Raw genomic sequence first — 15,048 nt, forward strand, 5'->3', positions numbered from 1 at the left:
CCGCAGCTGCAACTGAACAAGTGGAGGGGTGGAAGTGTGTGTGTGAGAGAGAAAACCCTCTCACCTTTCCTCCCCCAATGCCAAGCTGAAGTGAGGGAGAGAAGTTAATCCCTCCTTCTCTCACCATTCTGGCCTCCCTATTTCTTCCCCCTCCCCCCTTGCCAAATGAAACAAACTACACCTGTACACGAATGAGGTGCATTAGAACAGCTATGGGAGGGCCTCAGAACTGAAATAGCAAGAATTGTGGCATAGCAGGAATGAGGTGCATTGGCAGAGCTCTGTGTGGGAGGATCCTCAGTACTAGAATAGCAGGGGTGCTGTAGAACAGAAATCAGGTATATTAATCTTTCCCTGTAGCTAATCTCTTTGGGCTCCTTTTACAAAGGAACGCTACCGAGTAGCATGTGCTGAATGCAAAGAAGCCCATGGGAACTGAATGGGCTTCTTCGCATTCAGCGTGCCGCTAATCGGCAGCGCCACTTTGTAAAAGGAGTCCTTTATTTTGTACATATACCAAAAACAAAGAAATTACAACTTGAAAAAAGAAAATATATGATGACTTCAAACATGAGAAAGTAATTCAATGTGAGTCAGTGTGTCCCTGAAGCCTTACAGGGAAGGCCTGTCTCCTCTCACTGTTTTCATTTCTGTCTGTAGCAGTGTCCATTCAACAGAGAACTGGAGCTGCAGGGACCTCTCTCGTTTCTTCCTCTCTATCCAATCTTTTTCTTCGAACATTGTAACACCACATTATCGTACTCTCTATCCACTAGCCAGCCTCGATCTCCCTGCTCTTCCTTCCTGCCTTGTTTAGTGACTTTTTTCTTGGGATGTATGTTCTCCGTGTCACGCTTTGGCACAGCATAGTCATCCAGTTCTGAGTTATATGGGTATTCGTGACCTGCTGTTTCCTGATTGATGGCCTGAAGCTTCCACGCTTCACTTCTAACATCCTCTGGTTCATTATAGACCATGTGACCAGCCACCCCTTCTGGTACATCATAAATGTGCTCAGTCTTCTTCGGACCAGTGGGCAGTTGCTGTCTTTTGTTGAGGTGTTCATCAATGCTGTCATACAAGACATCTGGGCTCAGAAATGAACAGGCACTAGGCTTAGGGGCAAGCTGGTGGTCTTCTTGGCCACACAAGAAAGAGACAAAGCTAGTAGACATTAGAGATTGAGCAATGGTATCAAAGGGCACAGCATATTCTGACTCTGCCAGATATGCCTCCTGGTCTTGTGTCATGGTTTTCTTCATTGAGCCTTTGCTGTTTCTTGGTAGCGGCAGCTGCGGTTCAGAATACAGACACTTTATGTCCTGAGTTTGCAAGACTTTCCCCCTGGGTGGAAGGGTTTGGGCTGAGGAAACTGGGCAACTGTTGAAGAGAGAAGCCATTTTGCCTTCCAGGTTAGACTCCAAGGAGAGGCACCTGGTCCCAGCTGGATGGAGGATTTTTCCTCCTGGTGCTTCCTGCCAGTTGCTGGTTGAAGACTTCTCTTTAGCCTCCTTTGTCCCTTCTTCACCGATGGTGCCCGGTGTTCCCACAGTACTGTAAGTGTCATGTAGTGGCTGTTCCCTACCACTGCATCTCTGGGCTTCGATTGTGGACTCGATGGCCAGGAAGATCTCATTCCCCTGCCTGGTCTCAAACTCAAAGTTCCCTTCTCCTGATGCACACCTGCGCCCTGCTTCAAAAGAAAAAGTTACCTGGCAAGACAAAAATACAGAGAATCACAGATGTCTCTTTCTCACATTCATAAACACTGTACTGACGGGAGTTGGCTGTGAGTAGAGAGGGAGCGCAAGAAAGTGATGCAGGATTGCTGGGTATGGGGGAGAGCTCACAGCTCCTGCAATCCCAGTTTTTCTCAATAGGAAGCAGCCTAGAGCAGTGCTTCTCAAGCAAATCCTCGGGGCACACCCAACCAGTCAGGTTTCAGGATATCTATAATGCAGGGGCGTAGCCAGACCTCGAGGTGGGAGGGGGCCAAAGCCTAAGGTGGGGGGGCACATTTTGGTCACCACCCCCTCCGCTGACTCACCGTCCCCCCCTCCGTCATCCACTGCCGCTGCTGTACATCTTGGTTGGCAGGGGTCCCCAACCCCTGCCAGCTGAAGCACCACCGCCGCAAATACCTTGGCTGCTTGGGGTCCCCAACCCCTGCCAGCTAAAGACTTCACTCAGCACTGGTCTCCAGCGCCGCCACATTGCCTGCCCTGCTCTCTCTTCCCCTCACATCCGGCATGCTCCTTTTAGTGAAACTAATTTCACTAAAAGGAGCGTGCCCGACGTGAGGGGAAGAGAGAGCAGGGCAGGCAATGCGGCAGCGCCACCGCAGACCAGCACTGGATGAAGTCTTCAGCTGGGGACCCTGCCAGCCAACCAGGAGACCAAAGCAAATGGGGGGGCCTAGGCCCCCGTGGCCCCACCTAGCTACGCCACTGCTGTAATGAATATGCATCAGATAGATTTACATACCAAAGAGGCAGTGCGTCAAATCTATCTGATGCATATTCATTGTGGATATCCTGAAAACCTGAAGTATTGAGGACTGGGTTGAGAAGCACTGGTTTAGGGGATGGTGCAAGGTTGCTGACTGAGATTAGCTCACAACTCCTGTAGCATTATAAGAAATGGTGTGGGTGCTCCTGTAGTCTTAGGAGGTATTACAGAAAGTTACACAGCAATGCTGGATGTAAGTGTGGGGGAGCTCCCAGCTCCTGCAATTCCAGCCTTTCCCAGCAGGAGGCACCTGCAAGTTTATGCTATGGAGCATTGACTTGGGTCAGCTCATAGTTCCTGCAGTTGTAATATCTATCATTAAGAGATGCTGGCTGCGGATGGGGTAGTACTGGTATTATGACTGGGAGGAGAGGGACTCACAACTCTTCTGCTTTCAATATCCCTTCTATATAGGGAGAACCATTGTTTTGTTTTTCCGTAATTCTAGATCCTGGATCTCTCCACCAAACATAAGGGTATTGTTACCTTGTCACGTCCAAATCTGCGTAGAAATATGTAGGGCCACATGCCACAGATTTCCCCTGAGTTCATTTCATGGAGCTGGAGAGCCTCGGCCTCTGTCTTCAAGATGTAGGGACCCCAAAACCCGCAACGCTCTGAGGCTTCCGTTTTTCTCACCGTCACATTAAATTCCTTCATGACTGAAAAGCAAGACCATTCCAGATATACTTAGATACAAAACAAGACATCTTGGCTCCCGCTCTTTGTTCCAGTGGCAGCACTGAACTGAGTCACTATATACTGCAAACAGTGTACTGAGATCATGTGGGCAATTTCAGTATCTACCACTGCATGGAGATCATGTGATCACTGGAAGCACAGTGCTGAGATCACTCAGGCAGGCTCTGTAGCATAGATCACTGCAGGCACAGTGCTGAGATTACATGGGCAGATTTTAGGCCACGGAAAGTTTCAAATTATTTTTGTCTGTATAGAAAACCTGCTTTTTGGGCAGGAAAAGCTATTGTATAAGCAGCACCAAGGATGTCTCTGGGTATCAGCTTGTCAATGTACTTTAAATGGACCTCCACTCCACCCCCTGTAGTTCAAGTTTCTCCCACTTGCTACCTCCTTTCCCTATACCCCTAAAAATGTGTGGGGGTGGGGAGGGGGGCCTCAACTCTTGGCCAAGAGGGTGAGTCTTGTTGTTTTTAGAGGTTTAGATACATAATAAAGATTTCTTCAATGTTGATAGTTGTTGGAAAATATTTATGTTTATAAGCGTTACAACTATATTGACATTATACCCAGTGTTGAAGTTTATTATGTTACTATGTTAGAGGGAACCTGATCCTACCACTGACCCTTGAACCAGGCAGCAAGCCTGAATGGGGACCCAATGTCAAGGTGATGTTCCTGGCTACAGGAAAGCAAAAGTGTGGGATAGGGATGCTCTTTTTTTCAGCGTCTCCAGTTCTAAAATCACTGTTCCCACTGAATGTCCTTCTAGGTATTTTACAAAAGGCTCCATGTTCAGCAAAGCCTTTTGTAACAAACAGGGAGAGTTGAGCATGTCCTGTCCTGGACATCTCAACTCCAGTCTCAATGTCTGATGTAAAATAGCACTTCACAAATATATGTGGGGCCAAATAAGTTTCAAAGCAATGAAAGAGTCTGTTCCTCAATGACGGCCATAAAAGAGAAAGAACCAGGGAATAAAGGGCATTAACATCCCCAATCCCTCATGTTTAAGCCCTGTCCATTAAAAGCATTTTTATGTCAATTCATATGGGAGGAGTTTCATCCCCTTAATCTTTCTGGTCATTCTTCTTTGAACCTTTTCTAATTCCACTATATCTGTTTGAGATACGGCAACCAGAATTGAATGCAATACTCAAAGTTAAATCGCACCATGGAGCACTACAGAGGCATTATAATATTCTTGGTCTTATTTACTATCCCTTTCCTAATAATTCCTAGCACCCTGTCTGCCTTTTTGGCCACCACTGCACACTGGGCAGAGGTCTTCAGTATATTCTCTACAATCACATCTAGATCTATTTCTTGGGTGCTGACTGCTAAGGTGAACCCTAGCATCAGGTAACTATGATTCAGATTATTCTTCCCAATGTGCATCTCTTTGCATTTGCCCACATTAAATTTCATCTGCAATTTGGATGCCTAGTTTTTTAGAGGGGCATTTTCAAAAGAAACATCTAAGTTGGAATTTGGACATCTTTGTAAAACGTCCAAATTCAGAGGCGGGGAAAGGTCCATCTTTTGTTTCAAAAATACCAAGGACATCCTTGGATTTGGACGTCCTTGACTTTTGGCGATTTTCAAAACCAAAGACGTCCAAGTCTAACACGTCCAATTGCAAGCCATTTGGACATGGATGGAGCCAGCATTTTTAGTACACTGGTCTCCCTGACATGCCAGGACAGCAATCGGGCACCCTAGGGGGCACTGCAGTGGACTTCATAAAATGCTCCCAGGTACACAGCACCCTTACCTTGTGTGTTGAGCCCCCCAACCCCCCCCAAACCCACTACCCCCAACTGTACACCACTACCATAGCCTTTACGGGTGAAGGGGGGCACCTAGATGTGGGTACAGAGGGTTTCTGGTGGGTTTTGGAGGGCTCGCTGTTTCTTCCACAAATTAACAGGTAGGGAGGTATGGGCCTGGGTCCACCTGTCTGAAGTGCACTGCACCCACTAAAACCTTAACCTGCACCTTCCCAATTGCAAAGGACTAAAGTATAAAACATATCATGCATCTAACTTCCCCTACCTAGGATCCCAACTCTGGAATGCTCTACCCAGATACATTCAATCAACTAGTGAATACCTTCCCTTTAGGAAACTATTGAAAACCCATCTATTCAAACAGATTTACCCAAATGACTTGACCTACCATAAGCAAACATAAGCAACCCATCCATTTACCGGTTCATCTAATCATTAACAACAATGGCTCAGAAATTACCTCCTACCAATCTTCTTACCCTCCATGCTCTTCCCCTACCCCTTCTTCATCGCTCCACTTCCTTTCCTATCCCTATCCTTTCTCTCATACCTCTTTTATCCCATTTACCCTTGTTCATTTGTCCTACCACATACCTCCTTTGTTGATTCAGATACTACAGATTGTACTCTCTTGTTACTATGTAAGCCGCATTGAGCCTGCGATGAGCGGGAAAGCACGGGATACAAATGTAATAAATAAATAAATAAAACTGCTCCAGGGACCTGCATGATGCGCTGTCATGGACATGAGTATACAGGCACAGAAGAGAGGGTTTTGCAGCATACAAGCATACAATACACACAAAAAAGCAACACTGGGCCTTCAAGAGAGAGATAACTGCCGTCCTTTATTATTACAAAGACCCGACATGGGCCGTGTTTCGGCGCACAAGCGCCTGCCTCAGGGGTCAGCTAAGGTCTTCGTATTGTATAAGAAGCAGTAATCAGACAAATGTATGAAGTCGTCTGGTTCCAAATAGAGTGGTTACCTCATGCCAGACATGCATTCAATCAAACTGGATGCTGTCTTGAAAAAACGCCAAAGGCTTTCCTTTGGCGTTTTTTCAAGACAGCGTCCAGTTTGATTGAATGCACGTCTGGCATGAGCTAACCACTCTATTTGGAATCAGACGACTTCATACATTTGTCTGATTACTGCTTCTTATACAATACGAAGACCTTAGCTGACCCCTGAGGCAAGCGCTTGTGCGCCGAAACACGGCCCGTGTCAGGTCTTTGTAATAATAAAGGATGGCTGTTATCTCTCTCTTGAAGGCCCAGTGTTGCTTTTTTGTGTGTATGGACCTGAGTATGACATCTGAGGCTGGCAAGTAAAATATTTAATGATGTGTTTTGAGGGTGGGAGGGGGTTAATGACCACTGGGGGAGTAAGGGGAGGTCATCCCCAATTCCCTCCAGTGGTCATTTGGTCATTTCGGGCACCTTTTTGTGCCTTATTCATAATAAAAACAGGTCTGGGTGAAAACGTCCAAGTTTTAGTGCTAGACGTCTTTGCTTTTTTTCCATTATCACTCAAAGACGTCCAAGTCTTAGGAACGCCCAAGTCCTGCCTTGACCACGCCTCCAGTAAGCCCCCTTGAGATTTAGACGTCCTTGCGACGGACTTCTGATAAAGACGGCCAAAATCAGGTTTCGATTATACTGGTTTGGACGTCTCTGGGAGATGGACGTCCAAGTGCCGATTTATGTCGCTTTTTGGACGTCCATCTCTTTCGAAAATGAGCCTTTTAATCTCTCTGCTATGGCCTTGTCTTCCCTGAGTGCCCCTTTTACCCCTCAGTCATCTAGCAGTCCAACTGATTCTTTTACTGGCTTATTGCTACTACTACTACTACTACTTAACATTTCTAAAGCGCTACTAGGGTTACGCAGCGTTGTACAATTTAACATGGAAGGACAGTCCCTGCTCAAGGAGCTTACAATCTAAAAGACAGGTGTACAATCTAAAGACAAGTGTACAATCTAAAAGACAGGTGTACAATCTAAAAGACAAGTGTAGAGTCAATCTGATAGGGCATATTATATTTCTCGAAAGGTTAGGTGCCGAAGGCAGCATTGAAGAGGTGAGTTTTAAGCAGAGATTTGAAGATGGGTAGGGAGGGGGCTTGGCGTATTATTGCTTCTAATATACTTTTAAAAAAGTATTTACTATATGTTTTTGCCTTTAACACGATCTTCTTTTCAAACTCTGTCTTTTCAATCTACAGTATCTGAGGATCTGAAGGCGATGAAACAGTGTGACAAGGCGGTGGCCGTAGCGAGAAGGTTGCTAGGCTGTATAGAGAGAGGTGTGACCAGCAGAAGAAAAGAGGTTTTAATGCCCCTGTATAAGTCGTTGGTGAGGCCCCACCTGGAGTATTGCATTCAGTTTTGGAGGCCGTATCTTGCTAAGGATGTAAAAAGAATTGAAGCGGTGCAAAGAAAAGCTATGAGAATGGTATGGGATTTGCGTTACATGACGTATGAGGAGAGACCTGCTGACCTGAACATGTATACCCTGGAGGAAAGGAGAAACAGGGGTGATATGATACAGACGTTCAAATATTTGAAAGGTATTAATCCGCAAACGAACCTTTTCCGTAGATGGGAAGGCTGTAGAACTAGAGGACATGAAATGAGATTGAAGGGGGGCAGACTCAAGAAAAATGTCAGGAAGTATTTTTTCACGGAGAGAGTGGTAGATACTTGGAATGCACTCCAGCGGGAGGTGGTGGAGATGAAAACGGTAACAGAATTCAAACGTGCGTGGGATAAACATAAAGGAATCCTGTTCAGAAGGAATGGATCCTCAGAAGCTTAGCCGAGATTAGGAGGCAGGGCTGGTGTTTGGGAGGCGGGGCTAGTGGTGGGCAACACTTCTACAGTCTGTGCCCTGAAAATGGCAGATACAAATCAAGGTAAGGTATACACAAAAAGTAGCACATATGAGTTTATCTTGTTGGGCAGACTGGATGGACTGTGCAGGTTTTTTTTCTGCTGTCATCTACTATGTTATGTTACTATATTTTATTTTTGTTACATTTGTACCCTGTGCTTTCCCACTCATGGCAGACTCAATGTGGCTTACATATTGTATACAGGTACTTATTTGTACCTGGGGCAATGGAGGGTTAAGTGACTTGCCCAGAGTCACAAGGAGCTGCCTGTGCCTGAAGTGGGAATCGAACTCAGTTCCTCAGCTCCCCAGGACCAAAGTCCACCACCCTAACCACTGGGCCACTCCCTCCTTAGTGGGGAATACTGGCTTTGTGCAGACAGTGCTTTTAGTAGCCTCTCTCCCTGCTACTTCTGTGCATGGGTGTAGTTTGGGGGGGGGCGAGCCCTCAAACGAGCTGCCACCCCATCCTCCAATCCCTGATCCGCCAGCAGCCTCTGCGAGAAAGCAGCACGAACGTTGCTTTAGACCTGCCCCCAGAAGCCTTTCTTTCTCCTTCAACTTCCTGTTCCTGTGCAGGCGGGAAGCTGTAAGAGAGAGAAGGGCCTCCGGGGCAGGTCTAAAGCAGCATGCTTCTTTCGCTGAGGCTGCTGGTGGCTTGGGGGATTGGAAGATGGGGGAAGGTGATACCGGGCTCCACTGGAAGACTCTGGGGGGGCGGCAGCAGAGGGGGCGGCGGCGGGAGAGAGACACACCCCACTCTTTGCCCCCCCCAAATGAAGCTGTCAAACTACACCCATGCTCCTGTGTATCCTACCGTGTATGCTTGCACAGTACAAGGTATTATCTTCCATGCTGAGTGAGGAGCTCGGTAGGACATCCTTCCCTCTTCCTTTCCAATCCTGTCTCTGTATATGAAAAAAAAAAGCAAAAACAGAGGAGCCAGTTGGAGACTCACACAAACTTTACACAACCTAGCACATAGTAGTTTTGATCCTTAATCTCTGGTTCTGACCCTACATCTCTTTCATACCATACTGCCGATGTCTCTGAGGCAGCGTCTCCAAATGGATTAATTTCACAGGCACCATAAGAAGAATGAAGAGTGTGTGTTGAATATGATCTCAGTCTCTCAAATATATAGCTAGTGCTCTTCTTAATAACTGCATTGTGTAAAAAAAAGAATTTCTTTCTAGAGATTACAGGATGCCAAATGTGCAACCAATTTATCGAGGTGTACACTGAAATTCTTTAGTCATGCTAGTGATGCCCAATACAATTGGGAATATTTCTGCATCTTTCTGCCACTTTTTTTTTTTTTTTGCTTTGTGACTAATTTACTAGGTATTTGAGAACTTTCTTTTAAGGCTGTATGTTAGTCATAATTAACTGCAATGAATGCAATATTTATTCATCTCAATTAAAAATATTAATTGTGGTTAATAAAATAAATCTCCCTGACTTACCTTGGGGCTCAATTTCAAAGCACGTAGACTTACAAAGTTCCATAGCAACCTATGGAACTTTGTAAGCCTAAGTGCTTTGAAAATACGCCTCCAAGTCTTTTCCCCACACGACCACCATTATTTCTCCTTCCCTTCCTTTTCTCATTGCAGCCTGTGTTCCTTTTATTGGCTGTTTGACCCAGGAGTGCCTGATTGGCTCTTTGTCTGGGGAGCCAATGAGGAGCGCCGCTATTGCAGAGCGCACTGAATATCAGCGCATTCTCTCTACAGGAACTTCTTATGCTTACTGCTGCTACCTACCCGCCCGCCTGTTGGTACCTGCCTGTCTTGCTTGCCTGCCCGCCACCCACGGGTGTCTGCCTGCCACTGTTGAGTGCCTGCAAGCCAGTGCCTACCTGCCTGTCGCTCGCATCCACTGGTAAGTAGTAGGGTTGTGGGCCCCCTCCGGCTCTCCCCCCGCTGCAGTTCTGCATCCTCTCCAGGCCCCCATTTGCTCCCCCAACCACAGTCCCGTATCCTCTCCAGACCTCCTCTTCCTGCCCCCCCCCCCCTGCTGTGGTCCATCATCTTCTCAGGGTCTCCCCATACACACAAAACTGCACCCTGTCTGTATGCTCCTGCTTCCTGCCTGCATGCCTGATCTGTGACTCCATTTAGGAGTCATCTCTCTCTTCTCCCCTGTCCTCCTCCTCCTCCCCCACCCCACCAAGACCATGTGCTGCCTGCCTGCATACCTGATTTGCAGTATGGGAGGGGGAGAGGACAGGAGGGAAAGAGATGTAGTGAAGGGGAGTGGGGAGGAGGACAGGAGGGAAAGAGAGATACAGTGAAGGGGAGGGGGAAGAGGACAGGAGGGAGAGGTACAGTGAAGAGGAGGGGGAGGAGGACAGGAGGAAAGACAGAATACTCATATTCTACAGACTCCCTATTCAAATTACATTCATATCATTAGCATTATATTTTAAGTGCTTAGGTCATCATTGGTATTTAAACCAGGCATGCCTTTGGCATTACTTTTTTCTCATGCAATAAATACATCACCGGGTTACCGGAGCTGTTACAGAGCAGGACTGCCTTTCTAGACAAGACTGAGTCACTTTTTCCTCAAACCCACCACATCTTTGTCAGCATTGGTAGCATACTTTGTAACTCCCGTTACATTATTTAATAACGGTATATTGGCATTTGCAGCCATATCCGTTGCCTTTGTGCTTTGTTTCCCAGGAATATTTTTGAATACGGGAACACACTTTACCTTTAGTTAAAATCGTACACTTATATCTACTGAGAATATTATCTCCTATAAGAGTTTTACGTTTTAATAATTTATTACATAGCCACATATGATGTGAAGTTTTGGTGCCAAAACTAATATTCAAATTACGTAACATCTATTTAATCTATTTGATATACAATACACTACTGCCCAACGTTGGAATGGTTACTATGGTTAAACTGGACAGTAGGTTTCAGCCTTTCCTACGTTTCTGCATTTTTTATACATTACCCAGTTGACCTAAAAGTTATTTTGCAGAGACTGTTTGATGACTCGTGACGTATGATGTCTTTAAAACATACAGGAGCGGACTCTTTTGTAACGGACTTTTTTCAAATAGAACACTTTTTATACAAGTTTGCTTTAGCTATGTGGCAGTGTTAGTTACGCCAAAGCTGATATTTAGATTACGCACATGTCTATCAACATTCACTTGATATAAAATGCGCTGCTGGCCGCTACTGGAGCAGTCTTTATGGTTTAACAGGACAGTAGGTCTCGGCTTTTCTTTTTCAAGCATCACCCGGAAGACTTTGGGGACATATATTGTTAAGAATTATTGATAACTTGTGACTAATAATATTTTTAGAGCACACAGGAGCATATCTTTTGCACAGCGGCCTTTTTTATGTAGTACACATTTTACATATACGTTTGCTCCGGGTCCGTGGTAGTGCTAGCGTTTCTTATTTTTCATTCACTGAGGGGCCCTTTTACTAAGCCGCATAGGCACCTACGCACGCCAGATTGAAGTTACTGTACGGTTACCACGTGGCCCTTGTGGTAATTTCAATGTTGGCGCGCGTCCGCTAGGCGCATCTGAAAAATATTTTTTTTTCTGGCGCACAGCAGCTACGCGCGTCAAGTGGCATTTGATGCACATAGACCATTACCGCCCGGTTACCGCGTGAGACCTTACCGCTAGGTCAGTGGCTTGCGGTAAAATCTCAAACCCAAAATGGATGCGCGGCAATTTTCATTTTGCTGCACGTCCATTTTTGGCAAAAAAAAGCATTTTTTTGAAGGTGCGCTAAAAAATAATTCTACGCACGCCCAAACTACTGCAGGCCATTTTTCAGCGCACCTTAGTAAAGGACCCCTGACACTTTTTATTCTGTTTTAGTTAGCATTCACATTCAGTTTAATATGTTCTATTCCACTCAGCATATGGCGTAGTTTTTAAAATCTGTTCACAGTATCTCACGTTATTAAGTTTTCACCCAATTTGTCTCTCGATGTAAGCACATCCCCCATGTTGTGGTTCATTTAATACCTTCTTCATTTTTGTTCATTTTTTTACGTGACTGCACAGTTTTATATTTTCCTTTCACTATATGACACCTTAGTGTTATGTACATTACTTTTTCTTCAATGCACAGTGATTGTTTTAACGCAGGACCACATTTTAACTAGACACATATTGTCTGCGCGTACATCAACCCAAGCTCACAGGTATTTAAATGTATTATTGCATTTTGCACTATCTTATTTTACTTCTCATTTGGTGCATTGTATTTGCTTTCATATACTCATCCGTACTCAGCATTGTACATTATCCTGTAAAGTTTATATTTATTATTGTTCTTTACCATCATTGTTTATTATATTTCTATTTACACCCTATGGGGCCCTCTTACTAAGCCACGTAGACGCCTGCACGTGCCCAGCGTGTGCCAATTTGGAACTATCGCCCGAGCAACTTCATTTTGTATGTGTGTCCAGTATGATTGAAACACAAGGGTCTTCAACTGGATCTGTTCAGTAAATTAAAATAATTTTGAAGAAAAATACAATTAATACGGAGGTTTTGTTGAGCCAATGACTGAATGCAGCTGAGTGGAGAATGCTACAATATGCAGTTCCCATTAATTTTATCAAGGTTTCAGCAATAACTGAGGATCTTTTTTCTTCTGTTAACAAACATTAAAATTAAACAGTGATTTGTATGGTAAAGATTCCCAGAACAGATATGTTGGGTTTTTTTTTTTGATTGATCACTAGAGACTTTTAGTTGAAAAATTGTATGCATAGAATAACATGCCATCCAGGGACGTAGCCAGACCTCGCCGGGAGGCGGGGCCAGAGCCCAAGGTGTGGGGGGGCACTGTTTAGCCGCCTCCCCCCCACGCCCGCCGCTACTGCCGCCGCCACTTTGGACCCCCCCTGCCGACGGCCCTCTTGCTGAAAAACAGCATGAGGTCAAGGAATAAACCAAACGCGAGCACATGGCCCATGAAACTTATTGCTTCATCACTAAAACTGCTTCAGAGCACCAGGAAAAATCGATTCCTTCACGCTTTCCACTCCATCAAAAACTCAAGGCAGGGCATGGTACACCGCCCTCTGTTCTCTCATTAGGGACTCACTGGTCCCTAAAGTGATTCACAGCACTTAATGCATACCAGACACCATTTTCCTGTGCGCCTAATGTGATGAAACACGGTACGTACATGGAAGAATTCATTTTATGTCAACTCCTTTTGAGATCACTTATTAACAGCATGCCATTCAAGACTTGAACCCCCCCTCCTGCCACCAACCCTCCCCCCCTGTTGCCGCCCGCCCCGCTGCCGCATCATGCACCTTGTTTGCTGGCGGGGGTCACCAAACCCCGCCAGCTGAAGAGTATTCTTCAGCGCCGGAGTTAGTAGACTCCGGCGCCTTCGTTCAACGAAGTTCGTGTGTGATCAGCTGTTTTTGACGCCTTACGTCCTGCACCATGCATGTAGCCCCGTGCAGGACGTAAGGCTTCAAAAACAGCTGATCACACATAAACTTCATTGAACGAAGGCGCCAGAGTCTACTAACTCCGGTGCTGAAGAAGACTCTTCGGCTGGCGAGGTTTGGGGACCCCCGCCAGCAAACAAGGTACATGATGCGGCAGCAGGGTGGGCGGCGACGGCGGGGGAGGGTTGGTTGCAGGAGGGGGGTTCAAAAGGGTCATTGGCAGGGGGCCAGGGCCAAATCTACGGGGGCCCAGGCCCCCCAGGTCCCACATAGCTACGCCACTGATGCCATCACATGGGCAGATGTACACATGCAACTACAGGTGCTGATACAGTACAGGTTTTTTTTTTGTTGCACAAAATAGAGCTGCTGCTAATGCAGACCCGTATGCACATGTACCCTCCCATGTTAGCGTGCATTTTTTATGCTTTGAAATTTTCCGGCGCACGGTGCTAACTGGGTGGTAATCGGCATTGTTTGCGTGCTGATGATTACCGCCCGGTTAACGTGTGAGACCTTACCACTAAGTCAGTGGGTGGCGGTAAGGTCTGAGGCCCAAAATGGACGCGCCAATTTTCATTTTGCCGCACATCCATTTTCGGCCAAAAAAAGGCCTTTTTTTGCAGGTTCGCTGAAAAATGAACCTGCGCATATCTAATACACACGTCTACACCAGCGCAGGCCACTTTTCGGCACACCTTAGTAAAAGGACCCCTATTTGTTTTCGGTCTTTTTAAATGTAATATACATTATGCTGATGAATTTATTTTTAATGTTTAATTTTTTATCTTAGCACACATCATTTAGTTTTATTCTGAGGGTGAAATGTTTTGATTATTACTATTATTATTATTCATGTGGTTTTATTTGTATTTTACGATCATGTCAGGACCTGCTACCACAATAAAGGTCCTTGTACTTTGGGAATCCTCCTTGTATTCGCCTCACTATTTCGGTGTCTACACATTCTCCTCATCTTCTGTCTTCTGGGACATCTTTGTAGCCATTTTTGTACAAATGACGCCAGACAGATGTATTTGTGCCGGCTTTTTTGGCGTTCATATTTTGAACTTTGCATTTTGGACAATGGCTGTTCATTTTGGATGTTTTGAGCCCAACAGTGTCCTCATATTTTTGAATAGGAAATCTTGATGTTTTTCCTGTTCAAAAATGGCTGTGAGATGAACGATCTGTTTTGGGACGTTATAAGCAGGGGCGTATCTGCGTGGGGCCATGGGGGCCTGGGCCCCCACAGATTTCGCCCTGGACCCCCCTCCTGCCGTCAACCCTCCCCTGCCGTCGCTGTGGGCTACCTTTGCTGGCGGGGCACCCCAACCCCCACCAGCCGAGGTCCGCTTCCTCCTGCCGCTGCCTTTAAAAATATTTCTTCAGCTGGCGGGGGACCCCAACCCCCGCCAGCCGAGCCGAGTTCTTTTAAGTTCTTCTTCGTCCTCCGTGCTGTTCAAAGCTCCTGAATCCAGTTTCGGAGTCTTGACGTCACTGCACGTTGTACGTGCAGGTCGTCAGACTCACAGACTCTATTTCTGTGAGTCTGACATCCTGCACGTACAACGTGCTGCGACATCAGACTCCAAAACTGGATTCAGGAGCTTTGAACAGCACGGAGGACGAAGAAGAACTTAAAAGACCTCGGCTCAGCTGGCGGGGGTTGGGGTCCCCCGCCAG

General features: G+C 46.0%; 1 protein-coding gene across 1 annotated transcript in view; it reads right to left on the reverse strand.

The window, feature by feature from the left end:
* Window positions 1-504: 504 nt before the first annotated feature.
* DOK2 (docking protein 2) overlaps window positions 505-15,048 on the reverse strand; it is a 41,899-nt gene continuing 27,355 nt past the window's right edge. Inside the window, exons 3-5 of the mRNA XM_030201979.1 lie at window positions 8,711-8,801; window positions 2,995-3,170; window positions 505-1,712 (exon numbers count right to left, since the gene is read on the reverse strand). Coding sequence (XP_030057839.1) covers window positions 717-1,712; window positions 2,995-3,170; window positions 8,711-8,801 — 1,263 coding nt within the window. The 3' untranslated portion in view covers window positions 505-716. The remainder of the gene's footprint in view (window positions 1,713-2,994; window positions 3,171-8,710; window positions 8,802-15,048) is intronic.

This window comes from Microcaecilia unicolor, chromosome 4, assembly GCF_901765095.1.
Source record: "Microcaecilia unicolor chromosome 4, aMicUni1.1, whole genome shotgun sequence".
Classification (NCBI taxonomy): Eukaryota; Metazoa; Chordata; class Amphibia; order Gymnophiona; family Siphonopidae; genus Microcaecilia; species Microcaecilia unicolor.